Genomic DNA, 25,903 nt, shown 5'->3' with positions numbered 1-25,903 from the left:
TCTTATATCACAGGAATTTCTAAGTACGTTTACGTGCTCACTGCTCACTGATAGCTGTAATCTGGCGTCATGTACTGCGTCTCTCATCTGTGTACACTACCATCAACTTTTCACGATAGTGTTTATTTCTTTGTCGTTTCGACATTGAAAATAATATCCCTTGTGTACTTAGTTTTGATACTTACTTTCGTTCCTATCACAGTCAAAAATAATATCACTTTCCTAATTGAATTAGGTAGAACATTTTGTATGTAAGCGACCAAAATCATCTTGTATTACTCGTATTTCTAAACCCTTCAGTTTCATTACTATGCTTTTGCCTTTCTAAATATTCCTCGTTACCGTATGAGATTAGCAATGTGGCTTAACACCAAGAGTTCTGGTACATAAGTTCGTTCCTTCCCTCTCTGTGCACCTGTTCGAGATAGATAGCTGTTTGATAGGCCCTCGGAAATGTGATTCGAATGTCCTTATACTGTGAAACCTGTGTAAGTTGACCACTTGCGGTTCACTACTTTATTGGTTAACTTAAACAGGTGGTCAACTTACAGAGGTTGATTTATAAGGCAATGGCTAATTCCGTGCCTGATAAAAGCGGTCCACTTAGGCAGGTGGTCAACTTACAAGGGTGGTCAACTTCACAGGTTTTACTGTAGGTCAAACATTAACCCCTTCAGACCTGGTGTCCGGTATACCGGACATATACTTTAAACAGCTGCTATTCATTTAATAATTGCTTTAATTAGTTGATTTTTTTTTTGTAGTTGACTCTTTACATTCTACTTATTATAATCTGTGAAATAATTTTTCGTTTTCGGATTGACAACACTGACATATAAGGATTGAGAGGTAGAGAGTGCCTCATTTTTCCAACCATGGATTTTCATCTGAAAAAAGAGTTTTTTTTTCCTGATTTTTTAAAAAATACATAATCTTTAATGAATCGTTTCAAACGCTTATATTATGTTTTATAACTGTTTGTAGAACATTTTATAATGAAGTTTGTTCAGTATTTTATCGTTTTTGTATATGAAATATTGATTTCAAAAATATAAGTCCGCAATATTGGACGTGCCATAACTCTTTTAATTTTTCTTCTACAAACTCAAAATTTTGTCTATAAGATACCCTTTACCATAGTACACTGTGTACCAAATATCAACATTTTTGGTACAATATTTCATAATTCCGACTGAAGGGGTTAATTAGCACGGAACCATGCGCTGAAATGTCTGTATTTCTTTGTCTTGCTATACAGGTATCGAGGATCCGACGAGCTGAGTGCAGGCGATCTTGTCCTCATTCGCAGTGATCCTCAGGATTTCTCTCACACCCTGACCCTGAAGGACCTGAAGGTGGAGGACAGCTCAGAGTACTCGTGCAAGGCCACCAACGAGTACGGGGAGGCCCAAGAAAAGGCGAAGCTCACAGTCAAAGGTACGATTATGCTAGATAAAAGAAAATGATAAGTTTGTATTGAGAGTTCAGGAATCGAACTTTATTTAAGTACTAGTGGCACCCGCACGGCTTCGCCCGTAATAGAAAAAATTAAAGGTCTTTTGGTTCGCTTGTATATTTACAAATAATGTATGGTGAATTTTCTCGCCAATTGGCTTGTACCGACGTTACGGTTCCACGCTATGATAATTTCGTATCTCGCCAATTGGCTTGTGCCCATGTTACGGTTCCACGTTATGATGATTTCGTAATTTATGATAGTTTTTTTTTTTCTTAAAATTGGAATAAAAAAAGAACCACATCGAATTTTCGAAAAATCGCTTCGAGGTGCACACCCCCATGCTACATACTAACTTTGTGCCAAATTTCATGAAAATCGGCCGAACGGTTTAGGCGCTATGCGCGTCACAGATATCCTACAGACATCCTACAGACATCCAGACATCTAGACATCCTCCGGACAGAGAGACTTTCTGCTTTATTATTAGTAAAGAAAAGTACAAATCTTCAGGTTTGAAGGTTCTTTATTTTTCAACATAAAATTTCATCGTACAGTACTAAGTCATATTCAGCAAGTACTGAGCTGGCGGTGTATTTCATGTATTTCTGCCTTAGCTCTGGTTATAAGGTGGTATTTTACTGAATATACCTGCCTTGCATTCAATGTTCGAGTTGAACTTAACCATTGTTTCGGTCACTTGTCTGGTCAGTGCTAATTCTGTATTAGCTACCAGTTTGTTTGGCAATCTTGGCTTCCTTAAGAGGTTTTCCACCTCCAGCTCAGTCACTCCTATGCCGGGCTGATGAGTGCTAATAAGCACGAAACTGCACTCCTCGGCTGGAATTGACTGAGCTGGCGGTTTATTTCATGTAGTACTAAGTCATATTCAAAAACGAACGTTACTACATTTGATTGTAAAGATTGTGCCAAAAAAAATTGGTTATACAGTGAAACCTCCGAATAGCGGACAGTCAAGGGACCAGAAGTTTTGTCCGTTATTGGGAGGTGTCCGCTATTAGGAGGAACTACTTAATTTACCTTTTTCAAAATATGCTGTTGTTCCCTTTGTAGAACACAATCGAAAAAATTGCAAAAGGTTTACTACGTTTTACGTCAAGTGTAATTAATCTGTTTTTTCTTTATAAAGGTATACTGACAGCATACACTTGTCTTAAAAAGCATTTAATCAATTAAAGTAATCAGTTAAAACAGTTTGACATCTCTTTTTTGCATTACCAACGGCAGCGATTCCGCGGAGCAACCCCCCTCCCCCCCACACACTTTTTATGGTTAATTTATTTATTTTATCTCAAGTATCACTATTGCACGATTGGCAGTTGGCAATATGACCTTGAATATTGGCAAATCTTTTTCATGTCTAAAAATTAAACAACCCAACGAAACCACGGCGCCATAAAGCCGACTACTACCGGCGCCGGTCTGCTCAATTGCATCTCCCGAGAGCCTCAGTTAGAAAAAGCACCCAGTTTCCTCTTTTTTATCTTAACTTTTGAATAGTTATTGTGTACAAAATTCATTAAAATCTTAAGAAAAACGTATGTTAATTGTTAGACTGACATCAGTTTTCACTTATCTGCTTCAATACTCTCAAAACTAGCCATAACAAAATTATGACTTTTTCTTTTCTTTTTCATTTTTTGCTGCCCGCAAAAAGTACCGTGCCTTTTAGTTCTTTTTTTTTCTGCCCCCAACTTTTAAGCCCCAATCGCTGCCTCTGCCCATTACCACCCTTTTAATTCTAAGAAACAGTGATAAGGAAATGACCGGGGGGGGGGGTGGAATATCAGTTGTGGAGGATGAAAAGCTTTGTAATAAGGCAAGCAGTTACTAAGATATTCTGTGAAAAGAAAAAAAATCGGAAGTGCTACGATCGTAAGGGAAATTTTTTGTGAAATAACTGTCCGTTATTCGGAGTGTCCGTTATTCAGAGGGAATGACATGGAATGGCCTATATTGAGGGACTGGGACTTGAAAAAATGTCCGTTAATTAGAGGTGTCCGTTATTCGGGAGTGTCCGTTAAGGGAGGTTTCACTGTAGTTATATGAAAAGACTCAAGTACTGATCTAGTTAGCACAAATAATTCTGGCAGTAGATTATAGAAATGAATATGAACTTAGAATTATAAGAATTTAGAAGTATTGCTTCCTGATTATGTGTATGTGTCTGATTTTAGAGCCAGTAGCTCCACAAGTGGAAGATTTGCAGGATCAACAAGTTCGGTATGGAGCTCCAGTGCGGCTGAAGGCCAAAATCTCTGGCTTTCCCACTCCAAACATAAAATGGTAACCCATTTTTTTTTGTCTTTTATTAAGTTAAGAATGATTAAAAAAAAACATTTCTTTTTGGTTGTTAAACATAAAATCAAACAGTGGTAAAAGCACACATTTTCAAAAAAGAAAAATGCAGACACCTGTTTTGGGGGTTTCTAGGAACCCCTTTTTTTATCTGAGGTTACGTATGTTAATTCATCAGACAAAAGTTCACATCTTTCTGAAATGCAGAAAGCAAAAAAAAAAAAAAAAAAAAAAAAATCACGTCTGTTTTTTTTTTTTTTTTTTTCCAACTTGTGCATTTAACGTTTTTTGGTCTTACTATTACTTTCACACAGATTAATATTTATTTCTCTGATTTTGGATACTTCAAATCTTATGTATACTAAAAGAAAAAAGTCATATCGTATTAAACGAACAAAAAAAAAATATATATATACATTTCTATGTGTCATTTTTAGGAAATTTATTTACGTGTAGTATCTCTTTAAAAGTCAAAAACACTAAATCACAGATTTTTGAAATTTTAGCTCTTGTCTTTCTTTTCTATTGAAACCAGAGCCGGTTAATTATAGGCTAAGTAATGACAAAAGCTTACTATTGTGTGAAAGTTAAGTATGAGATAACTACCTTGTGATGAGCAATGTTGCGAATTATACTTTATGCGCAAGGTTACAGGGTTCAGTCGTAACCTTCGTGAAGTAACGGTACAAGAGCGTTTTGAATACGCTCTGGAAAAAAAAAAGATTCTTGTTTTTTTTTTTTTTAAACAAGTATGCAACTAATTTAGGATTTTTCAACTTTGTAGCATAACTTTAGTTTCTCCCATCAAAGGTCAATTCAGGAATAAGTTTGAGCAAGAATGAGCTTTAAGATGAAGACTTCTAACTTATCGGTCACTATTCAGTAAGTTACCGCCCTATAGCCAGGGCTAAGGCAGAAATACATGAAATACACCGCCAACTCAGTCAATTCCAGCCGAGGACTGAAGTTTCGTGCTTATTAGCACTCATCAGCCCGGCATAGGAGTGACTAAGGTGCATTTCATGTATTTCTGCCTTAGCCCTGGCTATACACTGGTGTGCAAAAATTAAGGACGAAGTCGAAAAATTAGCATATCAGCTGAACGAAGAGGCAGAGCGGACAGAAAGACCAATCAGGAGATTAAGTAAGGTGATGTACGGTAGCACATGCGCAGATATGCAGGCAGACGTAATGGGGGAGTGTCTGAGTAGTATAAAGCATGTTGTCGGTGTAAGATCAGTATTTCTGGCAAAGGGATTGCACGCCGTATAGCAGTTAAAATCACACCGAGTTGCTGCCTCAGCGAGAAATGGCGAATAATCAATCTGTTAGACGACATCTGGATGCTTTTACCCGAGGTCGAATCATTGGGAAGTTGGAGGAAGGCCGCAGTGTGACAAGTGTGGCTGCAGAGTTCGGAATTGCTCACAGCATCGTTTCACGACTTTGGAGACAATATCAAACTACAGGAACAGCTATCCGGGGGTTCACTAGTGGTCGTCCATGAGGATCCACACCCGCAGATGACCGGTATATTGTCTTACAGGCCAAAAGAAACAGGCGGCAGACAGCGGGAGAAATCGCTAGACACACGACACAGGCGACTGGACGACCGATATCGCGTTTTACCGTGACCAGAAGACTGCACGGTGGTGGTCTGTTTGCACGACGCCCTATACGATGTGTACCTCTAACGCCTGCCCATCGGAGAAGGCGTTCTCTGTGCTGCCGGGAACACCGGAATTGGAGAGACAATGAATGGGGACGAGTACTCTTTACAGATTAGAGCAGATTCAGTCTGAGTAGCAATTCTCATCGCATACTCATCTGGAGAGAGCGGGGAAGCCGCAATCATCCCTCGAACATCATTGAAAGGGACAGGTATGGAGGTCGCGGTGTTCTCGTTTGGGGAGGCATCATGCTTAGTAGTCGTACAGACCTTCACATCTTCGACGCAGGTTCAGTCAACGGGACCCGTTATTGTAACGAGATTCTTCTTCCATATGTGCGTCTTTTTAGAGGCGCTATGGGTCCGCAGTTCCTTTTCATGGACGACAATGCACCATGTCATCGCACAGTAGCTGCCGAATAGCTCTTAGAGAGTGAGGATATTGAACGTATGGATTGGCCGGCACGATCTCCGGATCTCAATCCCATCGAGCATGTATGGGATTTTCTATTCAGACGCTTGGCAGCTCGTACCTTACCACCAGTAACGATTCGGGAGCTTCGATTGCTCGACGCTGCAAGACGAATGGGCAGCAATGCCTCAACAACTCATTGACACCCTCATTCTCAGCATGGGCAGACGCTGTGAAACCTGCCTAGCAGTCGGGGGAGATCATATCCCCTACTAAAGACCGGATGTTTCTTGCTGGACACCCATCACAGGGATGTTTCGGCCTTCAGTCGCATTTCGCTCCATGCTACTTTTCCAATAAAGCTCCTTTTTATCCCTCTGATTTCTCTTTTAGTTAGTGTTGCTTACATTACACATGTCCTTACGTGTTGGGGATCTTGCGGTATTAAATGTGTTGATTTGGAAAACTTTTGTACAAAGTTATATTGAAAAAACCGTCTCGTTATTAATTTTTGCACACCAGCGGTAACTTACTGAATATACCTACCTTGCCTTCAATATTCGAGTTGAACCGAACCACTGTTTCGGTCACTCGTCTGGTCAGCGCTAATTCTGTACTAGCTACCAGTTTGTTTGGCACTCTAGGATTCCTTAAAAGGTTTTCCAACTCCAGCTCAGTCACTCCTATGCCGGACTCATGAGTGCTAATAAGCACGAAACTGCAGTACTCGGCTGGAATTGACTGAGCTGGCGGTGTATTTCATGTATTATCGGTAATTTTGATTATTTTCACTTTGCCAGTAAAATTCAAGCAGCTGCTTTTTGTGCAAATTATGTGTTTTATTGTGTGGTTGAATGTTGAGATTTGCACTTCGATCACGTGTACCTATTTCAACAAGTCTACAATTGCAGTCGAGCAACTTACAAGCATCTTCCTTGAGGCTTATAAGGTGGCACAATGACTCTTTTGCCCTTTTATTTACCTAGAAATAACAAAGAATAAGCAACATTTCTCCTTGTCAAATTCGCACTCTGAGGTTTTACAAGATTATTTTTATTATTATATACTCCTTAGTTTGACTTCCTAAGATCTCATACTTTTTATGGATTGATCCCTTTGTATTTACGGATTTTGTTTTTCTTTTTGTTCCTTTCTTGTATGTGCAATTTGATTAATAAGCACGAACCATGATTTAAAAAAAAAATATTTTTTTGTTATGTTCACTAACCGACAAGCTAGAAATTTAGGAATTATAACGCGACGCTGTCAAGTCGATCTTAATGGCAAAAAATTTGACCACCCATTAGTCTACAACATCAACAATTTGTTATATTAGAAATCATCGTGAAGCTGTGGAGAAATTCTAGTATGTCTGGTTTCTGGACGAAACGGTGACGATAATTCAGAATTAGTATGAATAAATGATTTAAATATTCATATTTTAGATTTTTTTTTTTTTTTTTTTTTGCATTTTATTTTTAACTATAGAAGTTTCACCATTATCTGACCATTACAGTCGGACCTCGGTGTTAGGTCACCCTTCTTGACTTCACGAAACTGACCTTATAAGCAGGTTGACCTTTTAACCGATTCATATATATTCATTGATAAATAAACATTTAATTCATTAAATCACTTCAAATTTAATACGTTCAAAACTATCAGTTATTTAGGTTATTATAGTTAAATTGATTTGAACCAATTTAAATTTTTGGAATCAATAAGTAATTTTGAAATTATTTTTTAAAACTTTCATTTAGAGTAAAGCTGCATTAAATATCCCCAAGTAAACAATTGATGTGCCACTTACTTTACTTAAAATTGTCATTAATACAGGACTAATGTGTTTTTTCTTTAATTTAAACAAAATGGTTTATAATTTTTTCTGAAAATTTCTTCAGCTTCTCATGACTGATAAAAGAGTGCAATATGTACACGCTGAGTGCCCGCATTACTGCTTCATATTTTAGTATCACTGTCGTAATGCTCACTTACTACTGCATTCTGTGCACTACCTGCTAGGAAAAACGACTTTTCACTTTTTAAGGATCGTATATCGCGGTGAATTCTTGGAAGTGAATATGTTAGGCACTGAAATCATTCAAAGAAATCTGACAAAAGTGACCTTAATACATTAATCGCTTATATGACCTGACCATATATCCGATAATACATGACATAGAATTCCTATTCAGTGAGCCGGGACTTAAGAAAAGTGGTCTTATATCCGGGGTGACCTTATAAGCGGGTAATCCTATATTGAGGTCTGACTGTATTTACTAAATGTTCTATTATGTTCACTTGCGATTTGCTCACTGATCACTCTTCCAGGCTGAAAGACGGGCAGCCCATCCCTATCGGATCCGACCGCTTCGAAATCACTTCGGAGCCTGAAAAGCGACACTTTTCGCTCGGAATCAAGAGCGTCACCAAGGATGAAGTGGGTAGTTACACCTGCACAGCGACCAATGACGCAGGGACAGCGAGTGCCCAGTGTGCAGTGTCCATCAAAGGTGAGCATTTGGGATCTTTATTTCTACGACAGTGATAAAACTGGAGAAACTTGTAGAGATCTTGGACGCTGGATTTTCGATTTTCAAAACAAATACTGTTGATCGCCGATTATCCGAACTCCAACTAACCGAACTCTAGTTCTACACGAACGTAATTCCTCTCTCATTTGTTTTACGAATGAGTACTCAAAAAGAGCACTATCCAATGTATAGTTGGAGAATAAGTAGTTAGGAGAATGAATGTAATGTAGGTCCAAACAGCAGAATTCTAACAGCCTGGACCTAGTCTTGATAAAGTGTAAAGGTGCATTGCAATGTTCACACACACTATATTTTTGGAGAACATAGCCATCCACTACAGGGAGAATTAATGTAATGTAGGTCCAAACAACAGAATTCTGACAGCCTGGACCTAGTCTGGATAAAGTGTAAAGGTGCATTGCAATGTTCACACACACTATATTTTTGGAGAACATAGCCATCCACTACAGGGAGAATTAATGTAATGTAGGTCCAAACAACAGAATTCTGACAGCCTGGACCTAGTCTGGATAAAGTGTAAAGGTGCATTGCACTGTGCACACACACTATATTTTTGGAGAACATAGCCATTCACTACAAGGAGAATTAATGTAATGTAGGTCCAAACAACAGAATTCTGACAGCCTGGACCTAGTCTGGATAAAGTGTAAAGGTGCATTGCAATGTTCACACACACTATATTTTTGGAGAACATAGCCATCCACTACAGGGAGAATTAATGTAATGTAGGTCCAAACAACAGAATTCTGACAGCCTGGACCTAGTCTGGATAAAGTGTAAAGGTGCATTGCACTGTGCACACACACTATATTTTTGGAGAACATACCATTCACTACAAGGAGAATGAATGAAATGTAGGTCCAAACAACAGAATTCTAACGGCCTGGGACTAGTCTGGATAAAGTGTAAAGGTGCATTGCACTGTGCACACACACTATATTTTTGGAAAACATAGCCATTCACTACAAAAAAATTTTAATTATGCATTTTGTGCATTTAAAATGCTTTATTTTAATATCTTTCCACGAACTCAAAAGTATTCCTATAGTTGCTTATCCTGTCCAATGATCCAAACTTTTGCTTATCCGAACTCGGGTTAGTCCTGACTGATTCAGATATTTGGCCTTCTACTGTACTTACGAAATTATAAGCATTAGGTGAGTTTTTACATTTTTTTTTTGCACATTTTATTATTCGATTTAAACGTTTTCTTTTCTGCATTCAGTTTTTTTTTTCTATTTTGTTTTCAATATTTATTTACCGTGTCTAATTTTACAAAAAAAATATGTTTCAAAGGCAGTATTATATCTCTCATTTTCTTAAAAACTAAAAAGGAAGTATGCCACGAAAAAAGCACCAAAATGCTGGAAATAAAACAATACACTGCGCAAACCGAGTACTTTCCCTCAAAATAGCTGTTATAAGAACTTAATGGATTCGAACAGGAGTGCATAATTTTTATTTGCAGAACTATTGTCATTCCGAAAGTCTTAAACGCAAAACGATGATGTTTTATATTTTTCCAACTGCGAAAAAATTATGAACAAGTGTCGTTTTCTAGACCATAATGAAGAGTTGAAAATATCGACACGTTCTAAGTGAATAGATGCTTCCAATGTTGGACAACATATGCGTATGTATTCACTACCTTTATCCCTTCTGTTCCGTAAAACTTCATTTTTTCCTCCCCCTCGCTGTTCAGATAATCTTTTTTGACGTAAAAAAATGCAAAAGTAATCGGTTCCAGATTAGATTTATTAACATCCTGTTTTTATGCATGTAATGTTTTTAACTCACTCTATTTGCTTGTTCTAGTATTCTTAAATACATTTTGGCAAGCGGTTTTCATTAAAAATTCGGTTTTACTGATGTCGTATGACGGCATTGAATGAATTTGTAACTGCGAGACACCATGCGAGATACCATGCGAGACACCACACCACATTCTAAATGAGTGGTTTTTTGTTCGTTGAATTTCTACCGTAAACCGGGGTTACTTTAGACTGACGGGGTAACTTTATAAAATCCTGTTTTTTATTTTTGAACCGTTCTGGGGGCTTAATATTACAATTGGCGACCCCCTGGTGGTCTCAGAGTTTCAATAATCACTTTTCAAAGTGCGCTGACATCACGAATTGATTGAAATAGTAAAATGGTTTTGGCAACACTGATTTATGTGTTATCCGTGACATTAGCGGTTTTCAGTTTGTTGTCCTAACCTCATCTGGTGCCACCAACTGAGCAACCTTTTGAATTCGGGTGAGTTATTTTCTGATTACACAACTATTTAAGATGATTTTGTCTTTTTTATTATTTCTGTAACTCAATTCTACAATTTACTATGAAATCAAACATAAAACAACACAAGTTGAAGGGGTAACTTTGATACGTGGGGAATTCTGAACATGGCCATGGGGTTACAATGAGAATGCAGTTTTCAGTTGACTTGAAGCCATAGATTAAAGACTGCTGTGAGTGCACCTTGGATAATGTTCACGATAAGAGAAAGATCTCATGAGCCTCATTTATTTTAAAAAGTTTGTGATTTCTGTGCCTTATTCTTAATTTCTTTTCGAGTGTTTATAATTTTTGAATCTATTCTTTTCAAGTTCTAGTTCAAGTTCTATTTTATTCTAATCAAGTGAAGTTACCTTGATATTTTTTTATTGTCGAAATGAAGAAAAACATTACGATGGCTGTGGTTTTACTTTTAAAAAACACGCTTGATGTGATTTCAAGCTTTTTTCAACTGATGTTTTATAATAAAAGAAGTTTCCTATGACTTTCTCTCTTTTTAGTTTGATTCAAACCTGATTCCTGCTAGATGAGCATGCTTAGAGTGGTAGGAACCACTCTACGTGACTTAAGAACCATTTTTCACTTAAAACCAGCTTTTTAAACCCAAAAAAAGTGGAAAAATTGAATTTTGTTATTAAAAAAAAACTCAGGCTATCTTTTGGATGGGGTAACTTTATTACAAACCACCGAAACAGTCGTTTTAGATGGAGAAAACACGTTGTTACAAAGTAACCCCGGATGATGGGGTAACATTAATTTTAAAAAAAATTGACCCTCCTCCCTCCCTATTCAATATGTCGAAGAATTTCAAACGGCAATTTGAAGCTGAGATGTTAAGCTATCGTTTGATTCAAGAATTGTTGAAATATCTTGAAAAATGAGGGTGCTACAATACAAAATATGCGAAACCTGTATCAAAGTAACCCCGGTTTACGGTATAACATTAGATTTAATTGCTTATAATACGGCTGAAACGTATGTTTTTCAGAATTTCAAACTGCGGTTCACACGAATTTTTTTCCTGTTCCAGTTACTCGTACGTATCCTGATCATTTTTTTTATGAATCGAACTAAGAATATCGGAATGACCTAGAGTACAAAACTGATGCACATAAAAAAGGCTTTATGACTTTTTTTCCTTGTTAAACTATCAATTTTCAATGCTTATTAAGAAACCAATTCCATTTCTTCCTCAGCACAAGCTCCTGCGTTTGCGCGGGATCCTAAGGACCAGAGTGCAGAACTCGGTGAAGAGTTCAAATTTGAAGCGGAAATATATGCTTTCCCGCCTCCCGAGGTCACATGGTATGTCCAAGCATTCCTCGACATTATTGGCCCAAACCTATGAAACTTTATCATAAAATATGATGTTATTATTACAGGTTTAAGGACAATAAACCTTTCGAAGGCGCCTCTGCCACCTCCGATGGAGATGTCTACAGGCTCACAGGTCGAATAAGTGATGTGGGAGATGCCGGAACGGTCAAGTGCAAAGCGAAAAACGAAGCTGGGGAGGATTCAAGAAATGCTCTGCTCATTGTTGCTGGTAGGCACTTACTTAAAGGGAGTCAGTACCCTAAATACTTTCAAAAATTTGATTTCTTGATTTTTATATATTTTGAAACTCCATTTCCTTTCCTTTTTAATGATACAAATTTCTTTATCGTGCTCATATTAGAAGTAAGTTAAAATAAGCTTTAAAAAAATGTAAACACATGTTGATAAGGTATGATTTTCCCCTTTAAATTGCAAAATCTCGAAATGGTATTTTTGAAACTAAATGTTCCTTTTTTCTCAGAAACTAAATTGTGTTATGCTTTGAAATTTTTACCACCTATCCCATACATCTAATTGCATATACTGAAGTAAAATTTTTCTCATATTCCAAGAATATTATTTTATAGAGCTGATTTCGTTTTGCTAAATGGCATTTTTGGGGAAAAAAATAGAGTGACTTGCGCATTAGATTTTAAAAAAAAAAAACTAAGCTTTCTTTCTGTAAAATTTTACTTCAGTATAGAAAAAAGAGCCTACTTAAGGTACAGAAAAAATTTCATAATTGTATCTTTAATAGATTTTCAGAAAAAGGTGCATGAACCTGTGCAAATTAACATTGACAGTATATGGAATACTGACTCCCCTTAAGTGCATTAAGTGAGATGGGATAGTGGAATCGAAGCAGCATGCCACTTGGCGATACCGTTGCCTGCTTGGCGCTGGGATGTGGAAAATAGCCTCAAATAGATAAGCGAAATGTCCATGATCAGAATCGCGATTCCAAACAGTAATTCATTAAAGTGGCAAATATTGGCGCTAAACAGTAACCCTCTTTGCAGTTGTCTCAGTAACTTCTGCTATCCCTTCTCCCTGAATAACTCTATATATTTTTTAAATATCAGTAAGAAAGAGTGGGGAAAGGGATTTTTGGATGAGAGTTTAATTTTAACTGGTGGGGAGATTTTTTTTTATGACAGGAGTACACTCAAACCTGGTTTTGTGCGGTCTTTTTTTTCTGCGACTCTCTTTTTTTTGAGCAATCACGATTGCTTATTGTTCTCATTTGACCGTCTTTGGTGTCCGTGCCTTTTTCAATCCGCACCGTCACCTGCAGGCACGACTCCGTCCCCCGGTAGCCGCTCCTAGTCGGTGGCGTCCATGTCCTACACACATGCACGCTCATATACATAAGCACTCACACACATACACACACGCGCCTTTACACACATACACACGCGCGCCTTTACACACATACACACTGCTAACGTGCATACACACAGGTTAACGCACACACAAAAGCCTACACATACACAACTGTACGCACGTAACCGCCCAAGAGGAGAGGTGGGCTTGGAGGGACAGGAGCCATGTCTAGAAACAAGTGAGTAGGGTAGTAACCAATGAGTAGTGAGGGTCCTGTCGCAACCCGTGATTGCGAAAAACATAATTTGAATTCAAAATTTCAGAATTCAAATTAATTTTTCCTTTTTTTTTTGTGCGATTTAGTAGTAATTTTAGTTGCGAAAACTACTTTCACAGCTACTAGAGAAGTTTTTAACGATTTTTTCGATGCGATTTTTTTTCTGCGGTCAATATCCACCGCACAAGAACAGGTTTGAGTGTATTGAGGAGGAGTGCATGTAACCCTTTCCAGGAAATCACACGAATGGTGCAATAATGAAACAACAATTACAGTGCTGGCCAAATTATTAGACTGAGACTGTTTTACAAGCAAATTCTTTATTGATTACGTAACTATAGACACATTAACGAACAGTGAAATAATTATCTAATATTTAGTATACATTCCCTTGTCCTTGATGAGCATTTCAAGTCTTTTTGGCATACTTTTCACAAGGTTTACACCATTTCTTAACTTTTTAAAAAAGGAGGTAAAAAATTGTTTATACTCACTATTATATATACTCACATACACATACTCACTAATCACCTGAAACTAACTTTAAATATCACAGAGCACACTAATAAAAAGAACTAGTGAACTGTTTAAGCTGATTGAGGTTATGTTCCTGGTAGGTAGATAAACAAAGAACATAAACAAAGCAGACAGTGCTTCCACTTGCAATCATTAAATTATGCTAAAATAACGTAATAATCAGTGTACAGTATGTACTGTACTTTAACAGTAAAATAAATAGTATTTTAGTACAAATAGTGTACAAAAAAAACCCCTCTTTAGTCTAATAATTTGGCCAGCATTGTAAAATGGGTAGCAATCAAAAGAGCATATTGTCGCCTCAGAGCAATAGTAGGATATAATATCTTACTGTTGTTTTGAGGTTTCGATGCCTTACTGTTGCTCTGAGGCGACGATAATGAGACTTTTTTTTGACGAAAAAATTATTTGCTCTACTTCCTCTCTTATCGAGATATAAGATCTACAAGTCTGTCGGAATTTTAAGAAAAGTGCCAGTTTTAAAGACTTGGCGAGAAATTGAAGGTACCAATTTCTCGCTGACGATTTCACCGCCTGCATGTGGCACGACATCTACCTGCAAAGCTTGTGAAAGATGTCTTCCATTTCTCACCGAAACTCGTTACATTTGAAGACTATACTCAAAACGTCAGCAGACTTCAAAACCTGAGATATAGATAAAGGGGATACGAGGGCCATTAATTTATACGTCCACTAACCTCAGATATAGATAAAGGGGATACGAGGGCCATTAACTTATACGTCCATTAACCTGAGATATAGATAAAGGGGATACGAGGGCCATTAATTTATACGTCCACTAACCTGAGATATAGATAAAGGTGATACGAGGGCCATTAATTTATACGTCCACTAACCTGAGATATAGATAAAGGGGATACGAGGGCCATTAATTTATACGTCCACTAACCTGAGATATAAAGGGGATACGAGGGCCATTAATTTATACGTCCAGGAACCTGTTTTATTGACTGCTACTTATTCAGGGTTTTTTCATCATTATACAATTTCGTGTGGTTTCATGGTAAGATTTTATTTCTTGTGCACTCCACAAAGCTTAGCAAATTAAAATAGGAAAATTTCCAGTGATTTTGTGTTATTTATTCATATATATACACACAATTAAGACAGTATCGTAAGGGACGTACATATACTCTTAAATCTTTGGTTGTAAACGTTACAAAACGTTTGAATGCAAAATCCAACTCTTCTGGGGAGTACGACAATCCACCTCATCAGTTAAGTGTTAAAGCTATACATATATTCAGATAAAATCATAAAACTTTTATGAATTAGGAATGAATTTCAATGCAACTATACATCTTTATTAACACTAGTAAAAGCAAATCTAACATTATGTAACTTTATTCATCACTAGTGGTACAAGCACGGCTTTGCCCGTAATAGAAAAAATTAAAGGATCTTTTGGTTCGCCTGTATATTTACAAATAATGTGTGGGGAAATTTTCTCGCCAATTGGCTTGTACCCATGTTACGGTTCCACGTTATGATAATTTCGCAATTTACTCTTCCATCTTATGATAATTTTGTTCTTAAAATTGGAATAGAAAAAGATCCACATCGAATTTTTGAAAAATCCCTTCGAGGTGCACACCCCCATACTAAAAATTAACTGTGTGCCAAATTTCATGAAAATCGGCCGAACGGTCTAGGCGCTATGCACGTCACAGAGATCCTGATATCCAGACATCCTACAGACATCCTGACAGAGAGACTTTCAGCTTATTATTAGTAAAGATAAAGAAGAATCACCTATTTAAATTTTAGAATGTTGACGAAAGTTGCTCAAATAATTAATTAGCTATGACCCGCTAGCTTTGCCGAGACATATAAGATCCACGGAAATTATTGGGTTATTTTTTCTTTTTCTCGATGGTAATTTTTTTGCCTCTGAATGTCTTTGAGTAATTATTCTTCAATCTATTCTTCATAGGGAGAAATTTTTCCGGGATAAGCAGCTCAAATGTATAACTCATGAAAAAGGATGGTAGGGTAAGAGTGACTAATATTTGCGGTGTAGTTACTCCAGCCCAAACTAAAATTGCATGCTAATTCCACGACATTTTTAACACGAAAAACACACGAGAAACCGACCGCATTTTTTATAAGAAGACTGCTACTTCTTCGAAAGCGCTTCAGTACTAAAGTGTTGATCCCTTTTTATATTCATTGAATAAATATTAACTGTTAATGAGCAAATCAATTTCAAAGCAATAAAATGACCTCAAAAATGTTTAACACCCTCTATAGGCAATAATTTCAAAGAATTTTATTTACTTTTAATCACATCTTTTTTGACTTTCCTTTTCTTTATCTGGAAAAGTTGCATTTTTTTTTTTAAATTCTGGTTTTCACGATATTTTTTGATTCACTGAAAAATTTGTTCTGACTTGAATTTATATACACTTCTTTTCCTTTTCGGGAAGTTGACATTGATTTTTGTGTGATCTTAAAGTTTTCTAAATTCAGACTCAACTAAATATTTCAGACTTCCCGCCTGCTTTCAAGGAGAAGTTGCCAGCCAATTTAAATTTGACAGAAGGAGACAAACTTTGCTTGAAAGCAAAAATCTCTGGAAAACCAGTGCCTGAAGTTAAATGGTAAGTTTCAGACTCAACTAAATATTTCAGACTTCCCACCTGCTTTCAAGGAGAAGTTGCCAGCCAATTTAAATTTGACAGAAGGAGACAAACTTTGCTTGAGAGCAAAAATCTCTGGAAAACCAGTGCCTGAAATTAAATGGTAAGTAAGTGAATTGTAGAGCTCCCCTTGCGTACAGCAAATTCAAAAACATTAATTAGAATAAAAATATTTCGCTTACTTAAATCACTTGAAAAAATGCATTCGTAATATTAATTTAAATGTGTAATCAGCACCACAGAAATAATTTTTCACCATGTTTACATTGCAAAGTTACCAAAAAAGAAAAATTATATTAATTTGAATTTTTGGCATCTTAAATTCAAATTATGTTTTTCGCAATCACGAGCGTATGTGTGTATGTATGCGCGTCTGTGTTTGTGTAGGCGCATGTGTGTGGGTACGTGTGTGTGTGAGTGTATGTATGCATGTGTGTGAGTGTTGTGTATGCAGTGCTGTGCGTGTACGCGCGTGTGCGTGTAGGCGTTCGCGTGTGTGTATGTAGGCATGTGTGTTTGTGTCTGTGTGCAGACATGAGTGTGTGTATGTGTGTGTGTAGGATTGAGTGTATGTGTAGGTGTGTGTGTGTGTAGGATTGAGTGTAGGTGTGTGTGTGTGTAGGATTGAGTGTATGTGTAGGTGTGTGCATGCACGCGTGTGTGTGTGTGTGTGTGTGTGTGTGTGTGTGTAGGATATGGATGCAACCTGGAGACGGTTTTCGCAAGAGGAGCAGCATCGTGAGGAACCGGTCGACGGTGGTGCTGCAGAGGGTGCTGGCGGGGAAATAAAATCAGCGTAACGCCAAAAACAGTCAAATGAGAACAATAAGCAATCGTGATTGCTCAAAAAAGACGAAGAGAAATTTTCTATGCAAAAAATGCTCAAATAAAATCAATCATACTAACCATGTAAGCAGAAAGTTTGCTCTAAGAAAAAATAAAACACTAATCGTCGGGATCACTGTAAAAATAACAAAAGGAATTTATTACTCCCCCCCCCCCTTTAAAAAATGTACAAAAATTAACCGCATGAATATTGATTCGTGTCCTTAACCTGCGGCAGAAGAGAAAGCAACATCGTCTATCGATTATAATTAGTCAATTGGGATAAAAGAAAACTTCACATCACACCCGAGGGTTCCCTGTTCCTATCACAGTAGTGACTTGCCCAGATTAGGGACCCTCGGGAAGTTGCAACCACGTGGTACTTTGGAATAGAAGTCCTTCACAAGACAATAATTTGAAAATTTCATTCATTCTCCGCGTGCTGTGTGGGTGAGTGATAGCTTGTCTAATTCTTTGCTGTCTTGAGATATTTGTGGGACATCGTAAATGCGGGCGATCTGTCAGTGTACAATCGAATAAATAATGATATGCATCACCCCCCCCCCCCCACCACCACCACACACGCAGAGTGGTGATTCTATGAGACCAAAACGATGGCGATATTGAGGGAAGGGTCCATGACCTGTTAAAAAGACGGTATGGCAGCGATGTGAGACACGCGGAGAGAACTTGAGTGTTGGGAATACGTCGTAGACCCCTCTGCCCGTCTCCGCTTGATCCCACCTGTACTGCCAGTCCGCCTTCAATTGGGTAAAAATCAAGTTTTTAAGATAAGATTTAGGGAAGGGCAACGTCAGATCAGGTTGTAAATCTGTGGAATCGGCAGCTGTTCTAGGTAGACGGTCTGCCTCTTCGTTCCCTGTGTTGCCTGAGTGGCCTTTAACCCAGTGCATAGTGAAATTTAGTGGGAGGGTCAAAATTTGTATTTGAATGATTTGCACTAGGTTATTGCGGTGGATAAACTGAAACAGCGTTTCGATGCTTCCGCTTTAGATCCTTCCCTCTCTTTTGGACGAACTGAGAAATAAAATTTCGTGTCCAAGACTACACTCTCTGAGAGTTACTGAGTAAGAGAAATTTCACGTTATGACTGTTTCTTAGCTACAAGGAATGATGATAAAAAGTCATAAAGTGATAAAGTAAGATAGCTACAAGGAATGAAGTCATATTTCGTTTCCCCCCCCCCCCCCTGAGTCTATAGGGAAAATGTAAATACCCCACATATGTCTTCGTGACGTAGATAGAGGTAGATAACGGCAATATGCACATTTAGTTTAGAAGCTTAAGAAGGTCTGCACCAAAAATACTCAATCTGCGACCCACTGAATCCACCAAATGTAATCTTAAACAATTTAAAAAAAGAATTGTACGAAAATCAAATAATGCGCTGAATCAGTGTGAAATAGACACAAAAGTATTATATACATCGAAATTTAATCGTTCGAAATGCAGGAAAAACTAAAAACTTAATTCTTTCGATTTTCCATAAAGTAAGGAATTTATAGGCTAATAAACACACATAAATTTGATATCAAAAACAGCAGTTAAGGTGAAATTTATAACCAAATGTTCTTAAATTTTTCCACATGACTAGTAAAGCAAGTTGAAAATAATTGAGTCGCAGTTGTTGATCTGCTGAGGAGGAACATGTAAGACCACTAAACTTTAAGAAACAAATTTTTTTCATATTGTCATTTTCAAAGAATCATTAATTTATTCAGTAAATTACCGCCCAATAGCCAGGGCTAAAGCAGAAATACATGAAATACACCGCCAGCTCAGTCATTTCCAGCCGAGGACTGCAGTTTCGTGCTTATTAGCACTCTGACTGAAATGACTGAGCTGGCGGTGTATTTCATGTATTTCTGTATAGCCCTGGCTATTGCCCCCCCCCCCCCCGGTAATTTACTGAATATACCATGCCTTGCCTTCAATCCTCTAGTTGAACCGAACCATTGCTTCGGTCATTCGTCTGGTCTGCGCTAATTCTATATTAGCTACCAGTTTGTTTGGCACTCTTGGCTTCTTTAAGAGGTTTTCCATCTCCAGCTCACTTTCCTATGCCGGGCTGATGAGTGCTAATAAGCACGAAACTGCAGTCCTCGGCTGGAAATGACTGAGCTGGCGGTGTATTTCATGAATCACATTAATTTGTTTACTCCCATATTTCAAAATTGATCGCAAGTGTGGTAGTAGATTTTGTTTCCGTTTATCTCGTGTTTTCTATTTTTGAAACAACCTGTTGGAAGTTACTTTTGAATCGAAATTAAATTAAGTGAAAGATGATTTAAAATCACGGCGTGAAACAACCAAGTAGTTGAAATTTCATTGTACTATCTTGTGATCAGTTCTTAGGTAAACTCTAACTCTCCAAACCACAGACTAATAATAAGAGTAGACCGAGCTTCCCCAGACTTGCTGATGAAAAAATTGGTTCATGGATACATCATGTGACTGGTGGAAACGGCTCGGCGAAAACTTTGGCGGCATGGTTGCCAACTGGCAGGATTATCTATAGTTTGGCACTCGGCAGGTATTTTAAGACGTAATGTGTTTTTATTATAATTTTTTTCCCAGGTGCAGAGATGATTGAACTGTTTTTCTTTTAGTTATGCATTGTTTTGACATTAGTAATTAGTTTTTGATCGCAGTTTTCAGTAACTTTAATTTCATTCGGAACTACTACATCAGCGTTGGCGTAAACGTAATGGCATAAACGTTTTGCGTTAACGCAAAAAATGTACTAATCGGTATCTTAAATTGAAATTGTAGGTAAAAATCTTACCGTTTGCCGATTCTTTTTGGACATTTGCATCTTTAACTGCTTTGAGAGTTATTGAAATTGACTAAAGAAATGCACAATACTATCTAAACGAAAAACTCACTATATTAACAAAATATTTACAACTTAGAATAACAAATTTACAAATCGGACTCCATAAAAGATCATTCTTCCATGTTTCATCAATTCTATTTATTTTATTTCTCGCTCGCGTTGATCGTCTGCTACGATTAACGCCCGCTGTTGCTAGGATATCCACCAGTCACATGGTTTGGTTTATGAGCAGCAAAAGGGTTGCCATAGCTCGGTCTACTCTTATTATTAGTCTGTGCTCCAAACAGATTTAATTTACACAGATTTCAATCAACTTGTAACTTGATACACAAATAATGTTTTCTTTTCATTTCAAAGGTTGAAGGATGGTAAAGCCCTGAGACCCAGCAGTAAAATCAGCAGCACGGTGTTACCGGATGGAACTGTGGAATTATTAATACCGGAAGTAACGCACACTGATGCGGGAACTTATCGGCTAGTGGCAAACAATCCCAAAGGACATGCGGATTCTGAAACAAATGTTGCCGTTGGCTGTGAGTATAATTTCGTCAAATGCTCATAAAAAAGTTGATTTGACTAAAAGCAAAAAAGAAGAAAAAAAAAATTTGAATTTTGACATCTTGAATTCAAATTATGTTTTTCGCAATCACGAGTGTGTGTATGTAGGCATGTGTGTTTGTGTGTGGGGGTATGTGTGTTTGTGTGTAGGGGGTATGTGTGCTTGTGTGTAGGGGGTATGTGTATGTGTGTGTAGGCATGTGTGTTTGTCTGTGTGCTGGCATAAGTGTGTGGGTAGTTGTGTATATGAATGTGTGTATGTGTGTGGGGGGGGTATGTGTATGTGTGTGTAGGCATATGTGTTCGTGTCAGTGTGCAGGCATGAATGTGTGGGTAGTTGTGTGTATGTGTGTGTGCGTGCGTGTGTGTGTGTAGCTGCGTATGTATGCGCGTGTGTGTAGGACATGGATGCAACCTGGAGACGGCTTTCGCTATAGGAGCAGCATCGTGAGGAGCCGGTCGACGGTGATGGTGCGGAGGGTGGCGGTGGGAAAATAAAAAGATAGGACATCAAAACAGTCAAATGAGAACAATAAGCAATCGTGATTGCTCAAAAAACTTTTATTTTTAATATTCAAAAAAATACTTTTTGGTATTACGACATATTTAAAGAGTCTTGTAAACCAGAAGCTTATGCAATACGATGAATGAACAATGGATCTTTATAAATAAAAATTGAGTACTATATTCTATGAGATGAGGAAAAGTCACTAAATTCAAATCATGTAATATACATGCGTTTGGATAACCGGTCAAATCCAGTATTTTAAAATTTTCCAAAAGATACAAAAATACATTTCACGCTTGCCCTTTTCAATATTCTAAAAGATGTTTTTTATTCGTTTGAATAGCATTCGTCGTTTGACTTCATTTCCTTTTTCTTTTTTAAATAAACAGAAGTTTCTGGCTATTTGCAGATAAAACATTTTCACTTGATCTGATTTTGAAGTAAATCGACCCTTTTTACTTCCTTTTGCAAAAAAGGAAGTATTGTATTCGCGAAAAAAATTTCACCCAGAAATCGGCCTTAATTTTAATTTTGCTCACCCCCGAATGAATGTTGAGTTTTTTTTTTCAACTCGACCACACGTGGATATGTGCCTAGAAACGTACAGACACCCGAAATATCCATTTTGACGATCCCCGAGTTAATTACAACGAGTTTTCTCGTGACGTCTGTATGTACGTACGTATGTATGTGCGTATGTGTGTATGTACGTCGCATAATTCAAGAACGGAATGTCCTAGAAAGTTGAGATTTGGTACTTAGTCTCCTAGTGGGGTCTAGTTATGCACCTTTCTTTTTGGTTGCATTCGGATGCTCCAAAGGGGATCTTTTGCACCTTTTTTGGGGGAAATCATTGTTATAGCTTGACCACGAAAAGAAGGCGGATGACCTTGAAGCAAAAATATCATGTATATCATTTGTAATAGACTTTGTTATTATTTTGGAATAGATAGGATTAGCGAGACCATGCCTCTTACTATTTAGTGCTTTCTGGCAGATTCTACCTATAAAAAATGATGCTTCGCTTCAAGGTCATCCGCCTTCTTTTCGTGGTCAAGCTATAATTTCGATGTAAACTCAAGTAGTGTTATAATTTGGAGGACACTTGGCGATATATCGCAAGTCGTTTGGTCACCAAGTTTTGTCGCCAACTTGGCGACAAATTTGGCAAATTTTTTTTTCAATTTTTTATTATTTTTTTTAATCTGGTTTCAATTGGGCCACTGTTGGTGATATTTAGAGAGTAAACAATTGTATCATATTGAAAATGCCAACAATGGGGAAATGACATTAAATTGGAGTAAAAGGAAGTCATGTGATGTACACATCAGCTCGTTTTCATTTAAATTACATTAAAGCTAATGAGGCATCTTAAGTTAATGCCATGTACTAACCTGCGCAATCAAGAACGTGAACTGATTATGCAATGTTTCCCCGAAACTTTTTCCATTGGCTAAAAGCATCAATTGGGCTGGTTAGGAAGTAAAACGGGCGTCCGGCAACGGTTTTTGACATATTGAGAGGAATTCGTTCCAAATCGCATTGGGACACAACAGCAGCATAGACAAAAACATGTAAAATTATGTAAAACAGGTTTCGAAAGATCATAGATTGAGCTGATTTTGATACTCGTGTATGGTACAAGCATTAATTTCCTTGCATAAATTTACAATCCAAATCGTTTCAAATGCTAAAAGGAGATGAATTGATGAAATAGCTTAGTAAAATTAAATCCTGGTATTGCAATTCTAGCTAGCGAGTTGAATACACTAAACGAGTTCATGAGCAAGATAAATAAAACCTGCGACATTTTTAAGTGTACTTTAGTTCATATACTCACAAGATCAGAATATCTTTGTGATCTGCTCAACTTTTCAAAATAGAAACTGATAGCTACGAGGATTTTTTTCGATATCCGATCAGTCACAAAACGGATGCTCCGTGAAAATGCGATGATTCTTTACACAGATGTGTTGAGCAGTGTCTCTAATATATCCGTTTATGAAATTGCGGGTGAGTAATCAGTTCGGAGAGTACTATAAGCAAGTAAACATGGCTCAAAAAAATAGAATCTCCCGTGAAGTGAGTGCTGTCCTTCACTCTGAGAAATGCAATTGTAGCAGAAATTTATCGACAACTGATTAAGAGGGTCCGGGACACATTTTAAAATTTTTTTTATTTAGAGTTTTGAAATTTTTTGCACTGATTCACCATTTATTTAATAAGCAAAATCATAACATAATTATGAAAAATAATTTAAATTTATAATTTTTATTTAAATTTAATTAATTTTTTAAAACAAAATGGGGTTGCTTTAAATTGCTGTAACTCAAAAAACTCATGATCAATTTTCAATTTTTTTAAATAAATCACGCACAAATATCTAAGCTTTAATTTTTATTCGGCGATTTTAAAAATATTGATTCAATAAAAAATATTTGAAGAAAAATTTCGAAAAATTCAAACATACTTTTTTTTTTAAAAAAAATTATAATTTTTGCAGTAAACGTTTTTTTTTTTTTTTTTTCAAATTCGCCGAATAAAAATTAAAGTAAACTGTTTGAAAAAAATATGCTCCAAGTTTCATTACTTTATCTTTATCGGTTCCTGACTTATAAGTGTTTGAATGCAAGAATTTGGGAAAAATTGCATCATGGAGAAAAACGCGTTTAAAGTTTTAAAGTTAAGTACACATTAGTAGGTATATGCAACAAAAATAATTATATCTTTCGTTCTATTTAAGATAGAAACAAGATTCAAACGTCCTTTTAAGTAGAAAAAAACGGAGTAATTTTTCACATGATAAAAAAAAAAAAATGCAAAATTTGACGATTTTTGTATTCCGGACCCCCTTAAAGGGTGAAAAGAGCGTTCCTTCCAGGGTCCGACAAACTAAAAGTGAGGCTCAAGACCCGCAATACTTTTGAGCCCCCGCCCCCCTCTTCTCTATTCTATCACTTTATATCAGAGCAAAATAATGCTGAACTTTTCTGGAGTGTCAGTGCTGGGCCCTTGTGAAAAGCCCCTCTGGAGAGTTAGTAGTCGCTCTGTTTGCAGAAGCCTAGCACCGCGGTTACTCTTTAAAACCCGTTTTTTAACTTAATACCCTTCTATAGCTCAATTAAATACTGAAGATCATACCGTGCTCTTCCCTCCCACGAACAAATATTCAAAAGAAAAAAATGGTTATTTACCAAACAATTATGTTTCACATTTTTTTTTAGCTTCATTATTTGTGTAGAGATTTTTTTAGTTTATTCCTAATAAAAAAAGTCTAGTAACTATACCTCACTGTGCATGAATTTCTTAAGAAATAAAACTTTCTTACTACTGACTAACAAGAGAAGTATTAATGCAGTGTCAGTAGTTTTTTTCAATTAATAAATCATTATTCAGTAATTTACCGCCCATTAGCCAGGGCTAAAGCAAAAATACATGAAATACGCCGCCAGCTTAATCATTTCCAGCCGAGGACTGCAGCTTCGTGCTTATTAGCACTCATCAGCCTGGCATAGGAAAGTGACTGGGTGGAGATGGAAAACCTCTTAAGGAACTGACGAGTGACCGAAGCAATGGTTCGGTTCAACTCGAAGATTGATGGTAAGGTATGGTATATTCAGTAAATTACCTATAAACTGGTAGCTAATATGGTGCTTATTCTATATTAGCTACCAATTTGTTTGGCACTCTTGGCTTCCTTAAAAGGTTTTCCATCTCCAGCTCAGTCACTTTCCTATGCCGGGCTGATGAGTGCCAATAAGCACGAAACTGCAGTCCTCGGCTGGAAACGACTGAACTGGCGGTGTATTTCATGTAATAAATCGCTAGTTTTTATTATTTTCTTAAAATAAATGACTCTTTACTGCTATGAATAGGTTTCTATAAAAATGTAGGGCTCTTAGTCCCAAACCTAGCAGCCGGTGTGGTAATTAGGCCCTGTGTGAGACTTCAATGTTGCAAAAGCAATGGAGCAAGACGTACAGATGTTCATGATGCGGGCGGGTAAAAGGAGAGGGGTTGGCCATTGATGATCTTGTACAGAGAAATGGTCAGATAAGTCGAGTGGATAGTCGGTTCACGATTGTTGTGTAGAGTGATTCATTTCCCATTATTTCACTGTCACCAATGTGAGTGAAAGAACCCATAGGTTCCGGAATCAGGGACCCGGAAGTCCGGGTCTTAATAAGTCAGGATTTAAAGTTTAGTCAACAGTGCAGCATTGCTAGTAACAAGGCCAATAAGATGCTTGGGTTTATCAATAGATCTATTTCAAACAAATCTAAAGAAGTTCTTCTGCCCTTATACAGAAGTTTGGTAAGACCTCATTTGGAG

General features: G+C 37.2%; 1 protein-coding gene across 1 annotated transcript in view; it reads left to right on the top strand.

Annotated features, from left to right (window-relative positions):
- Nucleotides 1-25,903, top strand: part of LOC129217813 (muscle M-line assembly protein unc-89-like) — a 161,798-nt gene that overhangs the window by 39,091 nt on the left and 96,804 nt on the right. The window contains exons 15-21 of the mRNA XM_054852152.1: nucleotides 1,259-1,437; nucleotides 3,655-3,763; nucleotides 8,188-8,369; nucleotides 11,906-12,014; nucleotides 12,092-12,255; nucleotides 16,673-16,784; nucleotides 20,863-21,038. Of these exons, the coding sequence (XP_054708127.1) occupies nucleotides 1,259-1,437; nucleotides 3,655-3,763; nucleotides 8,188-8,369; nucleotides 11,906-12,014; nucleotides 12,092-12,255; nucleotides 16,673-16,784; nucleotides 20,863-21,038 (1,031 nt within the window). The remainder of the gene's footprint in view (nucleotides 1-1,258; nucleotides 1,438-3,654; nucleotides 3,764-8,187; nucleotides 8,370-11,905; nucleotides 12,015-12,091; nucleotides 12,256-16,672; nucleotides 16,785-20,862; nucleotides 21,039-25,903) is intronic.

The sequence above is a fragment of the Uloborus diversus genome, chromosome 2 (genome assembly GCF_026930045.1).
Source record: "Uloborus diversus isolate 005 chromosome 2, Udiv.v.3.1, whole genome shotgun sequence".
In the NCBI taxonomy this organism is placed as follows: domain Eukaryota; kingdom Metazoa; phylum Arthropoda; class Arachnida; order Araneae; family Uloboridae; genus Uloborus; species Uloborus diversus.
Note: the sequence above shows the minus strand (reverse complement) of the source record. Positions and strands in the feature narration are given on the sequence as shown.